At 44.4% G+C, this 17,397-nt stretch overlaps 1 protein-coding gene across 4 annotated transcripts in view; it reads right to left on the reverse strand.

The window, feature by feature from the left end:
• Positions 1–17,397, reverse strand: part of KDM6A (lysine demethylase 6A) — a 279,276-nt gene that overhangs the window by 25,337 nt on the left and 236,542 nt on the right. For all 4 annotated transcript variants that reach the window (XM_070750519.1, XM_070750522.1, XM_070750520.1 and 1 more), the window contains 3 exons: positions 8,135–8,283; positions 5,401–5,515; positions 4,602–4,789 (listed from right to left, as the gene is read on the reverse strand). In XM_070750519.1, coding sequence (XP_070606620.1) covers positions 4,602–4,789; positions 5,401–5,515; positions 8,135–8,283 — 452 coding nt within the window. The remainder of the gene's footprint in view (positions 1–4,601; positions 4,790–5,400; positions 5,516–8,134; positions 8,284–17,397) is intronic.

The following is a 17,397-nucleotide window of genomic DNA, read 5'->3' on the forward strand; positions in this document are numbered from 1 at the left end:
GCCACAGCCATCGGCTTCCGCGCCGCTCGTCCCGCTCATTGCCCGTGTCTGGCAGAAGCTGCCACCCGAGCGCTCTTGCCCAGCGGGAGGCGAAGCACTGGGGTGGGGGGTGGGGCTGTCGGGACACCCCCACCCCAGCACTTTGAATCCTGCTGGCCAAGAGCACTCGGGCAGAAGCTTCCCCCTCATCGCCCATGTCTGGCAGAAGCTTCTGCCCGAGTGCTCTTAGCCGGCGGGATTCAAAGTGCTGGGGTGGGAGGTGTCCCGACAGCCCCCCCCACCCCAGCACTTTGAATCCCGCTGGCCAAGAGCACTCGGGCAGAAGCTTCTGCCAGACACGGGCAATGAGCAGGACGAGCGGCGTGGAAGCCTCTTGCAGCAGCTGCCACAGCCATCGGCTTCCGCGCCGCTCGTCCCGCTCATTGCCCGTGTCTGGCAGAAGCTGCCACCCGAGCGCTCTTGCCCAGCGGGAGGCGAAGCACTGGGGTGGGGGGTGGGGCTGTCGGGACACCCCCACCCCAGCACTTTGAATCCTGCTGGCCAAGAGCACTCGGGCAGAAGCTTCCCCCTCATCGCCCATGTCTGGCAGAAGCTTCTGCCCGAGTGCTCTTAGCCGGCGGGATTCAAAGTGCTGGGGTGGGAGGTGTCCCGACAGCCCCACCCCCACCCCAGTGCTTCGCCTCCCGCTGGGCAAGAGTGCTCGGGTGGCAGCCCCCGCTCCCCCGGCACAAAGCTAACCCCGCCCCCTGGGCAGCCAGAAGGCTCCTTTGGGAAGGCGGCCACAGGGGGAGGAGGTGGAGAGACAGGATAACTTTGTGCCGCTTCGGAGCCCGTTTCTTTCCTGCTGCCACTATCTCCTTGAAGGTTTTCCCAACGAAGCGCTGCGCTGGGCTCCGAAGTGGCGCAAAGTTCTCCCTGCCTCCTCTGCGGCCACCTTCCCCAAGGAGCCTCCCAACCGCAGAGGAGGCAGGGAGATTTGTATTCCGCCCCTCTTCGCAGATTCGGGGCGGCTCACAACAATATACAATATACAATAACAAATCTAATATTAAAAGTCTAAAATAACAATTTAACATTAAAAGCCTAAAAACCGCATTATTTAAAAAGCATATACACAAACATACAATACATAAATGTATGCAGTGAAATAACAAAACAAAACAAAAAAACTCAAAGCAATTAACAAGTAGCTGTGAAGTCGTCACAGCTACTCTCCTTCAGACATTGTCTAAACTCACGTGTTTAATTATGATTTACGTTCAGAGTCCTGATATTAAAGCACATAGTCCTTGGAGTCAAGCCACATCCACTATCACGAACAGATAATGGCTGAAAGACCGGCACACTGCCCATTTAACAGCAGCCCTAATTAGTTGAACCACACCCAACCACAGGTGAACTCTCTTATCTCTTGTAATACCTACGTAGCTGCTCTCTTGTATTCATGGCCCTTCGCATGCGTGCATCTATAACTGCTTCTTCATCAGAGTCCAGTGAAGATAAGGATGATGATGAATTGCTTCCTAATCGGCTGTCTGCCATGACCCTTCTGAGGGTCCCATTTCAGAGTCACTCCCTGCTTCCAACGATACTTTGCTGTCCGAAGCAGTCGGCAGTAAAACAGGCCTTTGACACTGGGAAAATTCACCCACATCCACCCCCACAGTCCTTGGGCCAGGAGCTGGCCCAGAGCCAACCACAACACTGACAAAACAGCTCTATAACCTGAAACTGCACCCTGCTGAGTGTGTCAATCAGCATGTGCACAAAATGAAGAATTTATTTGCTGAGTTGGGATGCAGAGGGTTATTGTTATCATTTCCTGAAGAACATAAGACTTACATTCTGCTATCATCATTAGATAAAAGTTGGGAGCAGTTTGTATTAAGCCTCCAAAGCATTCCTGATACATCGTTGACCATCAACATTGTTACCTCAAAGTTAATTGACTGTGTCAAACAAAGGCAATTTCAAGAGGAAAGACGTAAGAAAGCTGTGTGTAATGCAGAATTACCAGAGAGATATGGAAGAAGTAAGCAATTGGAAGAAAGCAATGGATGTTGAGTTTGAGGTTTTGAAAAAACAAAATATTTTTGATATTTAGTCATTGCCCAAGGATCAGAAAGCAATAGGTTCTAGTTGGGTTTACAGACTGAAAACCATGGCAGATAGTAATTTAAACTACAAAGCTAGATTAGTGGCTCAAGGTTAAGTACATGTATAATTTTGACAAAACATACTCAGCTACAGCAAAGGCTGAATCAATGAGGTTAATGTTATCATTAGCACTGAAGAAGGGGTTTAAGATTAAACACCTGGATTTTGAATGTGCGTACTTAAATGCTACATTATCGGAAGAGATGTATTTGAAATCAGCACCAGGTTTTGAATTTAATGACACCAGAAAGGTTTATAAATTAAAGAAAGCAAGCACTATATTGATTTGATTGGATTGGATTTGTATGCCGCCCCTCTCCGTAGACTCGGGGCGGCTAACAACAGTAGTAAACAGCATATGACAATCCAATATAAACAGTTAAAAACACCTATTGTAAAACCAAACATACATACAGACATACCATGCATAAAATTGTAAAGGCCTAGGGGGAAAGAGTATCTCAATTCCCCCATGCCTGGCAGCAGGGGTGGGTTTTAAGAAGCTTACGAAAGGCAAGGAGGGTGGGAGCAATTCTAATCTCTGGGGGGAGTTGGTTCTAGAGGGTCGGGGCCGCCACAGAGAAGGCTCTTCCCCTGGGTCCCGCCAAGCGACATTCTTTAGTTGACGGGACCCGGAAAAGACCCAATCTGTGGGACCTAACTGGTCGCTGGAATTCGTGCAGCAGAAGGCGGTCCCTGAGATAGTCTGGTCCGGTGTCATGAAGGGCTTTATAGGTCATAACCAACACTTTGAATTGTGACCAGAAACTGATCAGCAACCAATGCAGACTGCGGAGCAGACTGCGGAGTGTTGGTGTAACATGGGCATATTTGGGAAAGCCCATGATTGCTCTCGCAGCTGCATTCTGCATGACCTGAAGTTTCCAAATACTTTTCAAAGGTAGCCCCATGTAAAGAGCATTACAGTAGTCGAGCCTCGAGGTGATGAGTGACTGTGAGCAGTGACTCCCGGTCCAAGTAGGGCCGCAACTGGTGCACCAGGTGAACCTGGGCAAACACCCCCCTCGCCACAGCCGAAAGATGTTTCTCTAATGTGAGCTGTGGATCGAGGAGGACGCCCAAGTTGTGGACCCTCTCTGAGGGGGTCAGTAGTTCCCCCTCCATGGTGATGGACGGGCAGATGGGATTGTCCTTGGGAGGCAAAACCCACAGCCACTCCGTCTTATCAGGGTTGAGTTTGAGTCTGTTGACACCCATCCAGACCCCCACAACCTCCAGACACCGGCACATCACTTCCACTGCTTCGTTGACTGGACATGGGGTGGAGATGTAAAGCTGGGTATCATCAGTGTACTGATGATACCTCACCCCATGCCCTTGGATGATCTCACCCAGTGGTTTCATGTAGATATTGAATAGCAGGGGGGAGAGGACCGATGCCTGAGGCACCCCACAAGGGAGAGACTTCGGGGTCGACCTCTGACCCCGCACTAACACCGACTGCGACCGACTGGAGAGGTAGGAGGAGAACCACTGAAGAACAGTGCCTCCCACTCCCAACCCCTCCAGCTGGCACAGAAGGATGCCATGGTCGATGGTATCGAAAGCTGCTGAGAGGTTAAGGAGCACCAGGACAGAGGATAAACCCCTGTCCCGGGCCCGCCAGAGATCATCCATCAACGCGACCAAAGCAGTTTCCGTGCTGTAACCGGGCCTGAAACCCGACTGCTGGGGACCTAGATAATCGGCTTCTTCCAAGGACCGCTGGAGCTGGAGCGCCACCACTTTCTGAACAACCCTCCCTATAAAGAGAAGGTTGGAGACTGGACGATAGTTATTAAGTATGGCTGGGTCCAGGGAAGGCTTCTTGAGGAGGGGGCGCACAAGCGCCTCCTTATAGGGTGATGGAAAGGACCCCCTCCCCAAGGAAGCGTTGACAAACTCCTGGACCCAGCTCCGTGTCACCTCCCTGCTGGCCGAAACCAGCCAGGAGGGACACGGATCCAGTAGGCAGGTGGCGGAACTCACAGCTCCAATGGCCTTGTCCACTTCATCAGGTGTTGAAGAAATCTGCTAGAAATTGGAATACATGTTTGAATGTAAAATTGTTAAAGATGGGATTCAAAATAAGTGTAGCAGATGCCTGTGTTCATGGGGATAAACAGATCATGATTATTGTGTACGCTGATGATATATGTGTGTGTGCAAAGGAAGATCACATAATCAAAACAGTGTTTGATGACTTGAGTAAGTCATCAGTGGTAAAGGACCTAGGATATTTTAAACATTATCTTGGCATAGATGTAATAAATGTAAAAGGAAAAGGTATTTTGTTAAGCCAAAAGAAAAAGAAAATTATTACTATAATTTCTAGTGCTACAGCTCAATCTGTGTCTTATAACATATTACATATCTGTTAGAAGTTGAAATTTCAGAAATATTTCTAAATCATTTTTCAATAGTAAGATATATCAATATCCTACCTGTAAGAGGGCCAACATTCCAGGCAATATTATTACACCAGCCAATAGCCTGAACCCAATGAACAGTCCCAGCATTTATCCATACTAGATCTCCTGGTCGTTGAATAAACCTATAAACTGGAACATTGGCTTCATATAAATCTTCCAGATTAGGCCACCAAGAACCCATTAGAAAATTCATATTGTTTCTGTAAGAGAAGAATGAGTATTTGGAAAAGTTTACGTATACATAAATGCTTGCTTATGCTCAAAAGAATATTAGACTAGGAACCTTTTCCTTCATCACATGTGATCCGTGTAATCTAAATACGTACTTGCAACAAAGTATAAGAAGCTTTCTAAGAAATTACAAGAATTATGGCATAAGAGTATTTTGTGTTGGGTAAATGGATTCTAGCTAGGATGATAACATTTATCTTACATACAAATATTGTCATTACCTTAGAAGTTGCATAAAAATATAGAAGACAATGGCAAACATAACAAATATAATTAAAAACAGAACTGTTTTTGAAAAGATTAATCAATTGAAAAGGCACAATGGAGAACTAGGACTTTTTCTGCTATCTGTTTTCTATGTTTTTATACTTTAACATTTTAATTGAAGGTCTTAATATTTATGTATTTAAACTGATTTATTTGACTGGATGTGGTAAAATCACTGGCTGAAGGAGAGGAGGTACTTTAGGGGATTTATTTGGGGTTTCTGAGAATTACAGTCTGACTACACCTGGAGTATTATCATCTCTGTTTATCATCTCTGTTTTAGAGAAAGACACATAGCAAATTCAACACTTACTTTTCACAGAAGTCATTCATGACACCCCAGTAATTTTCTGGAACAACAAACCATTCACAATCACCTGGGCCTATATTTATATTGACTGAGCAAAAGTTGTTATTTTCCTGATGACCTACAATTAAAACAAAATAAGCGATGAATTATATTTACAATATAAACAATAAGGAGCAATATACACATGGGAAAACAACAGAATTTTAAAGATATCCATGTAAGTTTTCATAGCAATATTTTCATAGAATAATTTTGTTTGAGATGATACGTTTATTCAAAGCAGTTTAATGAATGAAGAAGCAAAGTCCTCTGCAAATGACCAGAAAGAAAAATAGACAAGGGATACAAGTGTAAGTTTACACCCTTATTATCTTGATACTTTCCGTTTTCCCAAAAATAAGAAGCCTGATTTTTAAGTGTGCACTCCAAAAGTAAACCCTAGTTAAGAGTCCATCCACTCCATCCCTTGGTTTGTTTTTGTTTGCTGATGGCCACAGCCACGATGGGAAAAGTGGCTGCACGGCATGTCTGGCAGTCCACATTGGGTACCTCCCTGTGTACCAGATTGCTTCATCTTTAGAAGGGGAAAGCCAGCATGGCCATGACTGGAGAGGCATATGTGGTGAGATGGAAGCGAGGAGGGGGTTGGGGGGGCAGCCCTCCACCATGCTGCAGCAAGAAATAGAGGGAGGGAGGTGCCCAAAAGGCATCAGCTTCTGTGCCTCGGATCAGCTGCAGTGTGCCATGGAGAGCAGGGCTGACGTGGGACGAGTAGGTGGTAGGCACACACACGGACTCCATTGCAGCGGCAGTGATTCGATGCCTGACTGGCTGGGATGGTCCCACTACTTCTGCAGTAGGAAGAGAAAAAACCACTCAAGGCTCCATTGAAATCAACTCCATTGCTGCACCAAAATGCCAACTCAACAAGAGGGGATTAATTTTTCTTCAGATGATTCCAGAAGGGTGCACTGATTGCTGCAATGCTACCACTGAAGGATCAAGTGAGGTATGGGGCGTGGGTGGTGCCACAACCCATGCATGCCCTCACCCCCTGCCTTGCCTGATCGTTCAGTGGCAGCACCCTGCAGTGATTTATCGCTCTGAGTAGATTCAGTGGACTCTCCTGAAACTATTTACAGAAAAATTAATCCCCTCTCATTGAGTTGGCATTTTGACGTAGCAATGGACAGAGCTTTGAAGCCTCAAGTGGTTGTCTTGCCTCTTTCCTGCTGTAGGAGTAAAGTGAACAAGCATGGATAGGCAAATGTAGAGGAGTGTTGTAAGATGACGTAGAACGGTGGGAGTGGAGCATGCAAGGGCCATGCTATGGCCCCACCCCTCATGTTGGTGGCAGCGGCCTGCTGGATGTGCTGTACAGCTGCCTGTATGAAAAAAAATGACATATCCCCTGAAAATAAGCCCTCGTGCTTATTTTGGTGCCCACCCCAATAAGACCAGGTCTTATTTAGGGGGAAATTGGGTAGATATTATAGCAGATATGGAGAGGTAGGGATTGAATCACAATTTCTTTCTACAAAAAAATAGGTAGTAGCATTAAAAAAGGGAGAGGGGTGGCACCAAATAGTATATTTGAAGGCAGTTTCACAAATTAAAAATAAACAAGGAAAAAAGTTGATTTCAATATGCATTTCACTATCTTTTCTAATTGTTCACAATCTATTTGGCTGTACAAAGTGAAGTTTTAAGCATTTCAATCTTCCCTTCCTGACTTTCCACATAGAAGGAAAAGTGTGTGGATTTCATCATTCAAGGAATTTGCTACTTTTCACTCCATGCCAAAAGCATGTTAGAGATAATAAGAAATGGAACTGAAAAATTAATTGGGATCTGGACCGCTACATAGTTTTGATTGCCACACATTTGAAAGGATAGAGGGGAGATAATGAAGGCTCAGAGTGAAGCTAAGAAGATCAAGGCATGGGAAAAACTTTGCTGTTAGCTAGGTGACAACATTTGGGCCTTTTTAATCTAAGGCTGAGGCAAATGAATGGGGATGTAACTGAAATATACTGTTATTTAGCAATCTGCAAATTTGAGATACCTGAGGAACCATATAGAAGTCATTAATATAGAAATCATATAGAAGTCACTAATATATACATTTCATTAAATACCTTTATTTGCACAAAATGTTACAATGAATGTTGCAATAATACATTTATAAATACATTTATATGTTATAAACAGAATCTATCACGTGGGAATACAGTTTGACTATTGTCAAACAAAGAGAAGCTATTTTCCCTCTTCCCAAAATATGAGAAAAAGAGGCTACCCAATGAAAAAGAAACTTAGACAGAAAAAATGAATTTTTTCCCTTTTACACAATGCAAAATGCAATTTTTGAAGTCAGATACACAAGATGCTACCAAGTTGGTTGACTAAAAAAAATGCAGGTCCTATTCATGGATGTTATGGGGACTCAATGGTTAATAGCCTTAATGGCAGTGTGACTGCCTCTGATGGACATATTTTAGGAGACTAATGGTTAGCTTATGTGAGAACAGCTTGTTGGACTACATGGGCTAAGAGTCCAATCCAGCAAGGCACTGCTTATGTCATAAAGTCTGGTCATGAAGACACTGTCTATAGCTACCCAGAATCCTCTTCTTGTATCAATGCAACCCAATGTTTTTCTGAAGTGAAGCCAAAATTCATTCTACTAATGTTTTCTTCTCCAACCTCTGAAATGGAGCATGTACTTATAACTTACCTGCTGTTCTGCTGCCTGGAACTTTCATATACAACTGAACTGTATTCATTCCCAAGACTGTATGACCAACATGACTAAGAAGGTTTCCTGCTGATACTACTCGCACAAAAGCAGGAAGCTTTGTAAGTTCATGTAGCTGAAGCTTCCATCTGTTACAAAACAGTAAATGAATTGGTTATATAATAATTTTGGGGAATACAAAGCATTTCTATTTCCTGAAAGGTTTTTAATAACTGTACATAATGACAGTACAAATCAAAAGAAACCTTAAGCATACCCATGAGAAAACTAACAGCAACCAAGTTTAATAATGACAATTGAAAGGAAGAATGACATAGGTGAGTGAAAGAGAAAATTATTAAGTTGTCACAATGTATTAATTTGTCCAAAACAGGTGTTCAAAATGAGCATACAATTCAGACACATATAAATCCAATTAAATTAATAATTCTTAAGCCATCATCTATGTATATCAATCTTAAAAAGATTATCATAAATGTCCCTCCAGTCTTAGTTGAATATAATATTTAGACTTTCCACTTTTAATTCCATTCTGCAAAAATGCATGATTTCAAAGATAATTAGTCTAATTCCAGGGATGAGTATTTATTCTCCAGAGTATTGATGGTGTATATAAACTGTCCTGATATATTTAATAAATATGATGAGAATTAGGGATACTAATCAATGGGGCTGGCAGCTTGGTGTTCTCTGAAAAATTTATTTCCTGAATGCTCTGGAAAATTTACTCTATTTTTTGTGGAATTTAATTTTAAATAAATTATAGTCATTGATTAAGAAAAATGATTTGAGTTAAAAGCAATAATATCTCATTTATACATTGATCGAGAAAAATACACCACTCAAAAAAATAAAAGGAACACTCAAATAACACATCCTAGATCTGAATGAATGAAATATTCTCATTGAATACAGTGATCCCCCAATCATTGCGAGGGTTCCGTTCCAGGACCCCCCGCAACGAGCGGGTTTTCGCGAAGTAGCGCTGCGGAAGTAAAAACACCATCTGCGCATGTGCAGATGGTGTTTTTACTTCCGCAGCACTAGCGAGGAGCCGAAGATTGGGGGCGGCGCGGCTGTTTTAAAACGTCGCCGCCGACATGGGGGGCTCGCTAGCACCCCCCCTAACCCGGGTTGGGGGTTTGGGGGGGTACTAGCGAGCCCCCCATGTCGGCGGCGACGTTTTAAAACACCCGCGCGGCTTTCCAATGAGTCCCGAAGACAAACGTCAAACTTCCGCGTTTGTGTTCGGGACTCATTGGAAAGCCGCGCGGGTGTTTTAAAACGTCGCCGCCGACATGGGGGGCTCACTAGCACCCCCCCGAACCCCCAACCTGGGTTTGGGGGGGTGCTAGCAAGCCCCCCATATCGGCGGCGACGTTTTAAAACACCCGCGCGCCTTCCCAACTGAGCCCTCAAGCCAAACGAACCCGGGTGGCCGGGCGAGCAGCGAGCGAACGGCGGGTGGCCGGGCGAAGGGCGGGCGAGCGGGTGCTGGGGAGGGCTTCTCGCTCTCCCACCAGCAAGAGGGGGAGCGAACGGCGTGGGCAGGCTGCGGACAAGCCGTTCGCTCGGGCCGCTTCCCAGCTGAGTACTCAGCTGGGAAGCGGCCCGAGCGAAGGTCGTGGGCGGGAGAAGGGCGCGCGAGCCGTGGGCACGCGGGCAGGCAGGCTGCGGACAAGCCGTTCGCTCGGGCCGCGGCCCGAGCGAAGCGGCAGCAGCGAGGAGTTTGCGTGGGCGGTGGGGAAACTCCTCGCTGATGCCCGCCAAGAGGGGGAAGACCTAGGGAAGCCGCCCAGCAGCTGATCTGCCCGGCGCCATCTACGCATGCGTGCCCATAGAAAAAAAAGGGCACGCATGCGCAGATGGTGTTCTGACTTCCGGGTTCAAAAATCGCAAATTAGCCTGTTCGCAATGGTCGGGGACGCAATAACCGGGGGATCACTGTACTTTGTTCTGTACAAAGTTGAATGAGCTGACAACAAAATGAAATTGATTGTCAATCAGTGTTGCTTCCTAAGTAGATAGTTTAATTTCAGAGAAGTTTGATTTACTTGGAGTTATATTCTGTTTTTTAAGTGTTCCCTTTATTTTTGAGCAGTATATTTGAATTGAATTTCTCTTAAGAACTTATCTCTATTGTTCTAGACTCTTTACATATAAAAGCAAAAACATACAATTTAAAAATTAAATCAGGGATGTCAAACTTAATTTCGTTGAAGACCACATCAGCATCAAAGGGCAGGTAGCTGGGTCACCGTAACTAGGTGGGTGTGGCTAGATTTATGTCGCTCACTGGGCATGGCCGGGGTAGGATGGAACCAGTGAAGGGCTACCAAAATTTTTACTACCACACTGTGGGCATGTCTTATGCAGGATGCCTTGCATTTTCTTTCAACATCTTTCATTGCAAATTGGGCGCTCTGGGATAGAGCTCCATTTTCGCTACTCCACTGCGTTCCCCGCTATCCGGGCAGTAGCTCACCCCTGGATGGAACTGTTGTGGCATGTCAGCAGCCCATGCGGCTGGTAGCTGATTCCGACAGCGAACTGGCTGATGTGGTGATGCGCCAGTGGCCTGTGTAGCTGACACCTGAGTTGGACAGTGAGGAGACTGGAGAGGACTCAGTGCCAGAAGTGGAGATTTAGCCAGGGCCTTCAGAACCTCCGATCAGTGACGAGGAGAGGAGGAGTCTATTCTCAATACATGGGCATGCAGAGCTGCCAAAAGGCAGGAATGGTTCTTCAGGAGGAGGTCTCCTCGGGAATAAGGCTTGGGGATAATTGGCCACTCCCCTAGCCTATTTAGGAATAATGATGAAGGCAGCAATTTGGAGGATACAACTTTGTTCACATTCCTTTGTGTCCTGACTCCAGAAATTGTCTGATTGGTTCTTGCTCCCTCTCCTGCAAATTGCTTCTGGGCATTTTGCCAACACTGTAAAATTGCTATTATCTACAAGACTGTTGATTCAGAAATGAGTTATTATTTTGTGGACTAATGCTGGCTGTTAATGAAGTTGAATCATTAACAGTCAGTGGTTCAGAAAAGACTGCTTTAAATTGTATTTGAATTTGACTACTAAGAAAGCTCATTAGTAGTCCTTAATTAATACATTAAAGTTTGAACAGGTTTTGTGTGTGCTGCATTTGTTGTGGTCTATAGCTGGGGCAGACCAAGAACAAGTTGCAACAGCTAACTCAATGTGGGGACAATTCAGTGCCCTACAAGCTTCTCGCCCTCCCAGCCCCACTTCCCCGAGGGGGCGTACAACTATGTTTACCTCCTTTTCAAGGCTTTTGCTGCTATGCCTGCTTTCCTGCTGAGAGCCAAGTGAATGTGTGCATGCTCACACACATGCACACATTCCAAGTTTGAGGACTTTTATCCACAGAGGGCCTTCTTCACAAGCCCAGGCATGATTGGCAATTTGGCAGTCTGATATGGATAATTTAATTTAATTTAATTTGTTGTATTTCTATGCCACTCAACTCCTGAAAGTCTCTGGGTGGCTTACAACAGGATATAGAAAATAAATTTAAAAAATCATAAAAGATTAAAAATCAGTTTAAAAATCACATACATACATATCATTCAGGCCGGGCCTTGCAATTGCGAGATCAACGGCCCCAAGCCTGAAAAAAAGCCAGGCCTTCAATACTTTCTGGAAGACCAATAGAGTGGGGGCAGTCCAGATCTCAGGGGGTAGTTGGTTCCAGAGAGCCAGGGCAGCCACACAGAAGGCCCTTCCCCGTGGGCCCCCCAGCCAACACTGTTAAGCTGACGGGACCTGGAGAAGACCAACTATGTGGGATCTTACCAGTCGCTGGGAACTATGAGGTAGAAGGCAGTTTAAAGGATAAAAGTCTCCAAGCTTGGAATGGGGTGGACCAGGTGCTGGTCGTTTGCTGTCTCTAGGGCGGCCCTGTGGACCAGATCTAACCACATCGCTGGCCAGATATGGCCTGTGGGCCTTGTGTTTGACAAGTCTGAACTAAACTGTCTTATTTTGGGTAACTTGTGCACTTACTTTGAGTAACAAAATTTGCAACACAATATTAGAAACAAATGATTAAAAAAACGGGCTGTTTAATTAAATAGGTTTTTTTATTTTAAAAAATATGCTAATAATCACCACTGGAATCATGCTATGAGATGAGATATGAGATAAAGGAAAGACAATTGGACAGGGGACGAAAGGCACACTAGTGCACTTATGTACGCCCCTTACTGACCTCTTAGAAACCTGGAGAGGTCAATCGTGGATAGTGTAAGGGAGAAATATTGGGGGTTAGGGGCTGACACTATTGAGTCTGGTAATGAGTTCCACACTTCGACAACTGGATTGTTAAAGTCATATTTTTTACAGTCAAGTTAGGAGCGGTTAATATTATGTTTGAATCTGTTGCGTGCTCTTGTGTTGTTGCGGTTGAAGCTGAAGTAGTCATTGACAGGTAGGACGTTGCAGCATATGATCTTGTGGGCAATACTTAAATCGTGTTTTAGGCGCCGTAGTTCTAAGCTTTCTAGACCCAGGATTGTTAGTCTATTTTCGTAGGGTATTCTGTTTCGAGTGGAGGAGTGAAGGGCTCTTCTGGTGAAATATCTTTGGACGTTTTCAAGGGTGTTGATGTCCGAGATGTGGTATGGGTTCCAGACAGATGAGCTGTATTCAAGGATGGGTCTGGCAAAAGGTTTGTAGGCTCTTGTGAGTAATGTGAGATTGCCGGAGCAGAAGCTACATAGGATCAGGTTAACAACTCTAGAAGCCTTTTGGGCGATATTGTTGCAGAGGGCTTTAGCACTTAAGGTCATTTGATATTAGTATTCCAAGATCTTTTACTGAGTGGGGGTTGGCTGTGAGAATTTGCTTATTCAGTTTATATATGAGGTTTGGATTCTTTTTGCCGATGTGGAGGGTAGAGCATTTGTTGATTGATATTTGAAGTTGCCAGGTGTTAGACCAATCTGAGACAAAGTCAAGGTCTTTTTGAAGAGTAAATGTGTTGTCAGTAGTGTTGAAAAGTTTTACATCGTCGGCAAAAAGAACACAGTTGCTTGCGATATGATCGCAGAGGTCATTGATGTAGAGAATGAAAACAGTAGGACCTAGTACGCTGCCCTGGGGAACACCACTTTTGACAGGGACAGGGTGGAAATGGCGCTTCCAATTTTGACAACTTGTTGCCTGTTTGACAGGAATGCAGTAATCCAACTGTGGAGGAATCCTGAGATGCCATAGGATTTGAGCTTTAGGAGTAGTTTGTCGTGGACCACTGAGTCGAAGGCTTTGCAAAAGTCAATATAAATTGCATCAATGGATTTTCCTTGATCTAGGTGGGTAGTCCAAATGTTTTTGCAGTGAAGTAGTTGTAGGTTGCAGGATAATTTCTTTCTGAATCCAAATTGTTTTTTAGAGAGTAGGTTATTAGATTATAAGTAAAGGGTGATTGATTGATTTATAATTGATTCCATGATTTTGCATGAGTCGCAGCATAGTGATATTGGTCTGTAGTTGTCAACGAGAGAAGGGTCTCCTTTTTTGAAGATGGGGATGACTACTGCTTTTGACCATAGCTTGGGGAGTGTGCTGGTCCTTAAGGATTTTTGGAAGATAATGCTTAGAGGTTCAGCTATAGCAGAAGAAAGCTTTTTTAGGAAATATGCACAAAGACCGTCTGGTCCAACTGATAGGGAAGTTTTGAGGTCACGGATTGCTTTTTCAACGCAGTCTACAGTGAATTTGATTTGAGTTAGGTTGTTGAGAGAGTTTGAGGTGCGATTTGCAAAGATGGGGGATGAGCCATTACTGTTAACAAAGACAGAGCCAAAGAAAGAGTTGAAGCGGTTAGCTTTGGATGGATCATCTTGGTATTCTTTGTTGTTGGGTCCTACGAGAGGTGGTATAGGTCTAGAGCAGGGGTAGGGAACGTTGGCTCTTCTATGACTTGTGGACTTCAACTCCCAGAATTCCTGAGCCAATCATGCTAGCTCAGGAATTCTGGGAGTTGAAGTCCACAAGTCACAGAAGAGCCAACGTTCCCTACCCCTGGTCTAGAGTCATTGAGTTTGTTGTTGATGAAGTTGTACAACGCTCGGTTAGATTTGGTGCGAAGGAGGTTTTTCTCTTGTTTGTTGTGACAGTTGAGACATTCTGCTTTTATTTGCTGGCATATGCTTTTGTAGCGGCTTTTGAAGTTGGTTACTTGGCCTTTTTTGCTTTTACGCCAGAGAGATCTTTTTTTGGTTTGTAGTTTCTTTATTGAGACAGGTAAGTTATTTTTTCTTTTACCTCTGGATGAAATGAGTGGAACATAAGTCTTTTAATTTGGAGTAAGAATGTGTTGTAGAGATCATCAATGGTGTTACAGTTGGAGAACAAAGATTGCCAGTTGACAATTGAGAGACTGGCATCAATGAGTTCATAGTTGGCTTTCCTAAAATTGTACTTAGGTGTCGCGTTTTTCAGGTGAGTGTTAGGATGGTATAGATTGAGGTTGAAGTTAATCATACTATGATCGCTGTTGGAGAAGGGTTCTTTTATATGCAGTCCATAGATAGCGCTTTTGCTATTACAGAATATGAGGTCAAGACAGCTATTGAGTCTAGTATTGTTTGATACTAATTGTTCAAGTCCCAAGCTGGTGACGGCGTTGTAAAGGGCAGTATGTATACATTCTGTGGAGCATTCGTTTAGGGTCCAGTTGATGTGTGGTAGGTTGAGGTCACCAAGGAATATAATGGGATAGGGGCAGGAGGTTGCCTACGTGAGTAGGGAGGTTAGATTTGTTGCATGAGTAATGTCGTAATCCGGAGCTCTGTAGCAAAGCAGGAAGCGGAGTGTGGTGTTGAGGGAAAGATCACATATTATAGTTTCAGGAAGGATAAGATCATGTGCAACTTGGATGTTTTTTAGATTGAGTGAATTTTTATAGAATATAGCTACACCACCTCCTCTGCGAAGTTCACGGTCAGACCGGAAAACAAGGTAGTTACTTGGTGTGATGATGGAGTCAGGATAGGATGTATTCAGTCATGTTTCACAAACAAAGATTATGTCAAATATATTAGTGTCAAGTAGGAGGAGGAATTCAGACAACTTGTTGATAATACTTCTTGCATTGATTAGTTTACATTTGAGATTGAATTTGTGTTCAGGAATGAAATTGGATTGAGTTGAGTTGAAGTTGGATTGAATTGAGGTAGTAAGGGGCGTGCTTTCCTATTCTTTGTTGGAAGTGCTGGGGATGTCCATTTGTTGGTGAGGGATGGTAGGTAGAGAAGTGTAGGATGGCTGAGGAGGGGCGGTGAGTTGGGAGATGAAGGGAGGGTTGTGGGTTTTGGTTCTGATGCATTCAGAGCGGTAGTCTGTGTATAGGTTAGTTTCGCCATGATCACAACATTGCTTAAGTTCGGCCCATAGTTCACGAGAGCGGATGCGTTGAAGTAGTTAGATCTGGTCTGGATCTGAGTTTGTTGTATTTGGCGTTATTTCTGACGATGGTGTTCATGGTCTTGATGAAATGTTGTTTGGTAGTTTCACTTTTGCAGACTATTCTGCAGAATCGGGGAGCCTTTGATCCATCATTGTACCTCAGTACAGGGCCGCTACTAGTGACCTCTAAGATGTCATCAGGGGCAATTGTTTGAGGACCCTGGTTGCGGATGATATTACGTATATTTGTTAAATCCGTTTCCCCATTTTCCTCCAGGCCAAATAGGATGGCATTCTGACGCTTTTGTTCACGCTCCATGGTATCTTTAACTAGGGTGGGGATGTCTGTAGTTGGGTTTGGAGGTTGAGGTTGTGGTTGCCTAGGTGGAGTATAAAGTGGTGGTGGTGGAGTGGTGTAGGGTACTTCTTTTGGTGTTTTAGCGTTTATCAGATCTTGGATGTTTTTTTCTATGGAGGCAAGCCGTGACTCTATGCTTTCTGTGTATGATTGTTGAGTTTTAGAGACTGTTGTTAGGATTACATCGGACAAATTGCTGAAGAAGTCTGGTTTGGGAATGCAAGATGGGCAGAAATAGTAGAATGAGGGATTATCTTGAAGAAAAGTGGCGACATGTTTATTTATGTTAAGGCAGGTATGGTGAGCTGATTTTTTGCAGGAGTGACATTTTGTAAATCCTACTTGTATATTAATAGTGTTGTTGCATATAAAGCAAATGTTATTGAAGTTATCAGAATTATTTACCTGGGGTTTCTTCTTGATTGGCATAGTTGCTGGGGTGAGTCTTAATAATCCTACTGGGTTCCTTTGCAGCCACTGGGGGGGGTGTTGAAGGTTTTAGATGTGACTGCTAGGTTACTTTACAGCCACGAGGGGGGGGGGTTTGGAGCGTCACTGCTAGATGAGTGGTTTTGGGAGTAAAAGCCCAGTCTTTGTTAAGTAATCCACGTTGTAATGGTGATTCCCTGTTTAAGTGTGGAAGCAGTTGGGATTATGGTGTTGGACTCCTAGTGCTGCTGCTTCAGAGTCCTTTGGGATCAGCTACCTAGCTTTGGGAAGGTACAGACGTTTATGATCTGCAGGAGGTTTTCCTATAGTCTTCAATCCACCCAGGTCAGTTTGCAGGACTGGGGAATCGATTGTGCTTCTTTGAAAGCTCTAGGGTACTTTTCAGGGAGCTGTGTAGTGTCAAGAAGGGAATCAAGCTCTTCACGGTTCGCTTTTCCACCCACCCAGGTTAAATTGAAGTGCTGTGGAATTGGCTGCGCTTTCTGCAAGATTCACTCTCCCTTCGGTATCAATTAGCCTTGATTTATTTTGAATTAAGATTATTTTGCTTCTTCTGTCTCCTAACACGTCTGGGTGTTTGCAGAGTCGGGGCTGTCCTTTCCCACTTTCTTTTTCACTTTCTTTCAGGTGCCGGGGGAATTAGGGCTTCAGAGCGGTCCTGGTTGGGTTGGGGAAATCCTAGCTGCTACAACTGAAAGTCCCCTGTGACTTACTCCTTCCTATTCCTTTTGTTTATGGGAGTCTTAGATACTTTGTTTCAAGGAACGGCTCAGCTGAAGCTCCAAGCCTCAGATTGCCTTGTTTGGTGCTGCTTCGGCAGGCAGGAAGCACTTTAGTTGCAACTGCAGTCAAACAGTATGGAGATCAGCTGGGAGGCTTCTTTAGCAGGGAAGTAATTTAAATCAGCTGGGGATCAGCAGAACTAATTGGGTTGCCTCAGCTGGGTAATGGCAGGATTACATAGGTTGCCTCTCTCTCTCTCTCTGGTAATGTACTCC

Source organism: Erythrolamprus reginae, chromosome 4 (genome assembly GCF_031021105.1).
Source record: "Erythrolamprus reginae isolate rEryReg1 chromosome 4, rEryReg1.hap1, whole genome shotgun sequence".
Classification (NCBI taxonomy): Eukaryota; Metazoa; Chordata; class Lepidosauria; order Squamata; family Dipsadidae; genus Erythrolamprus; species Erythrolamprus reginae.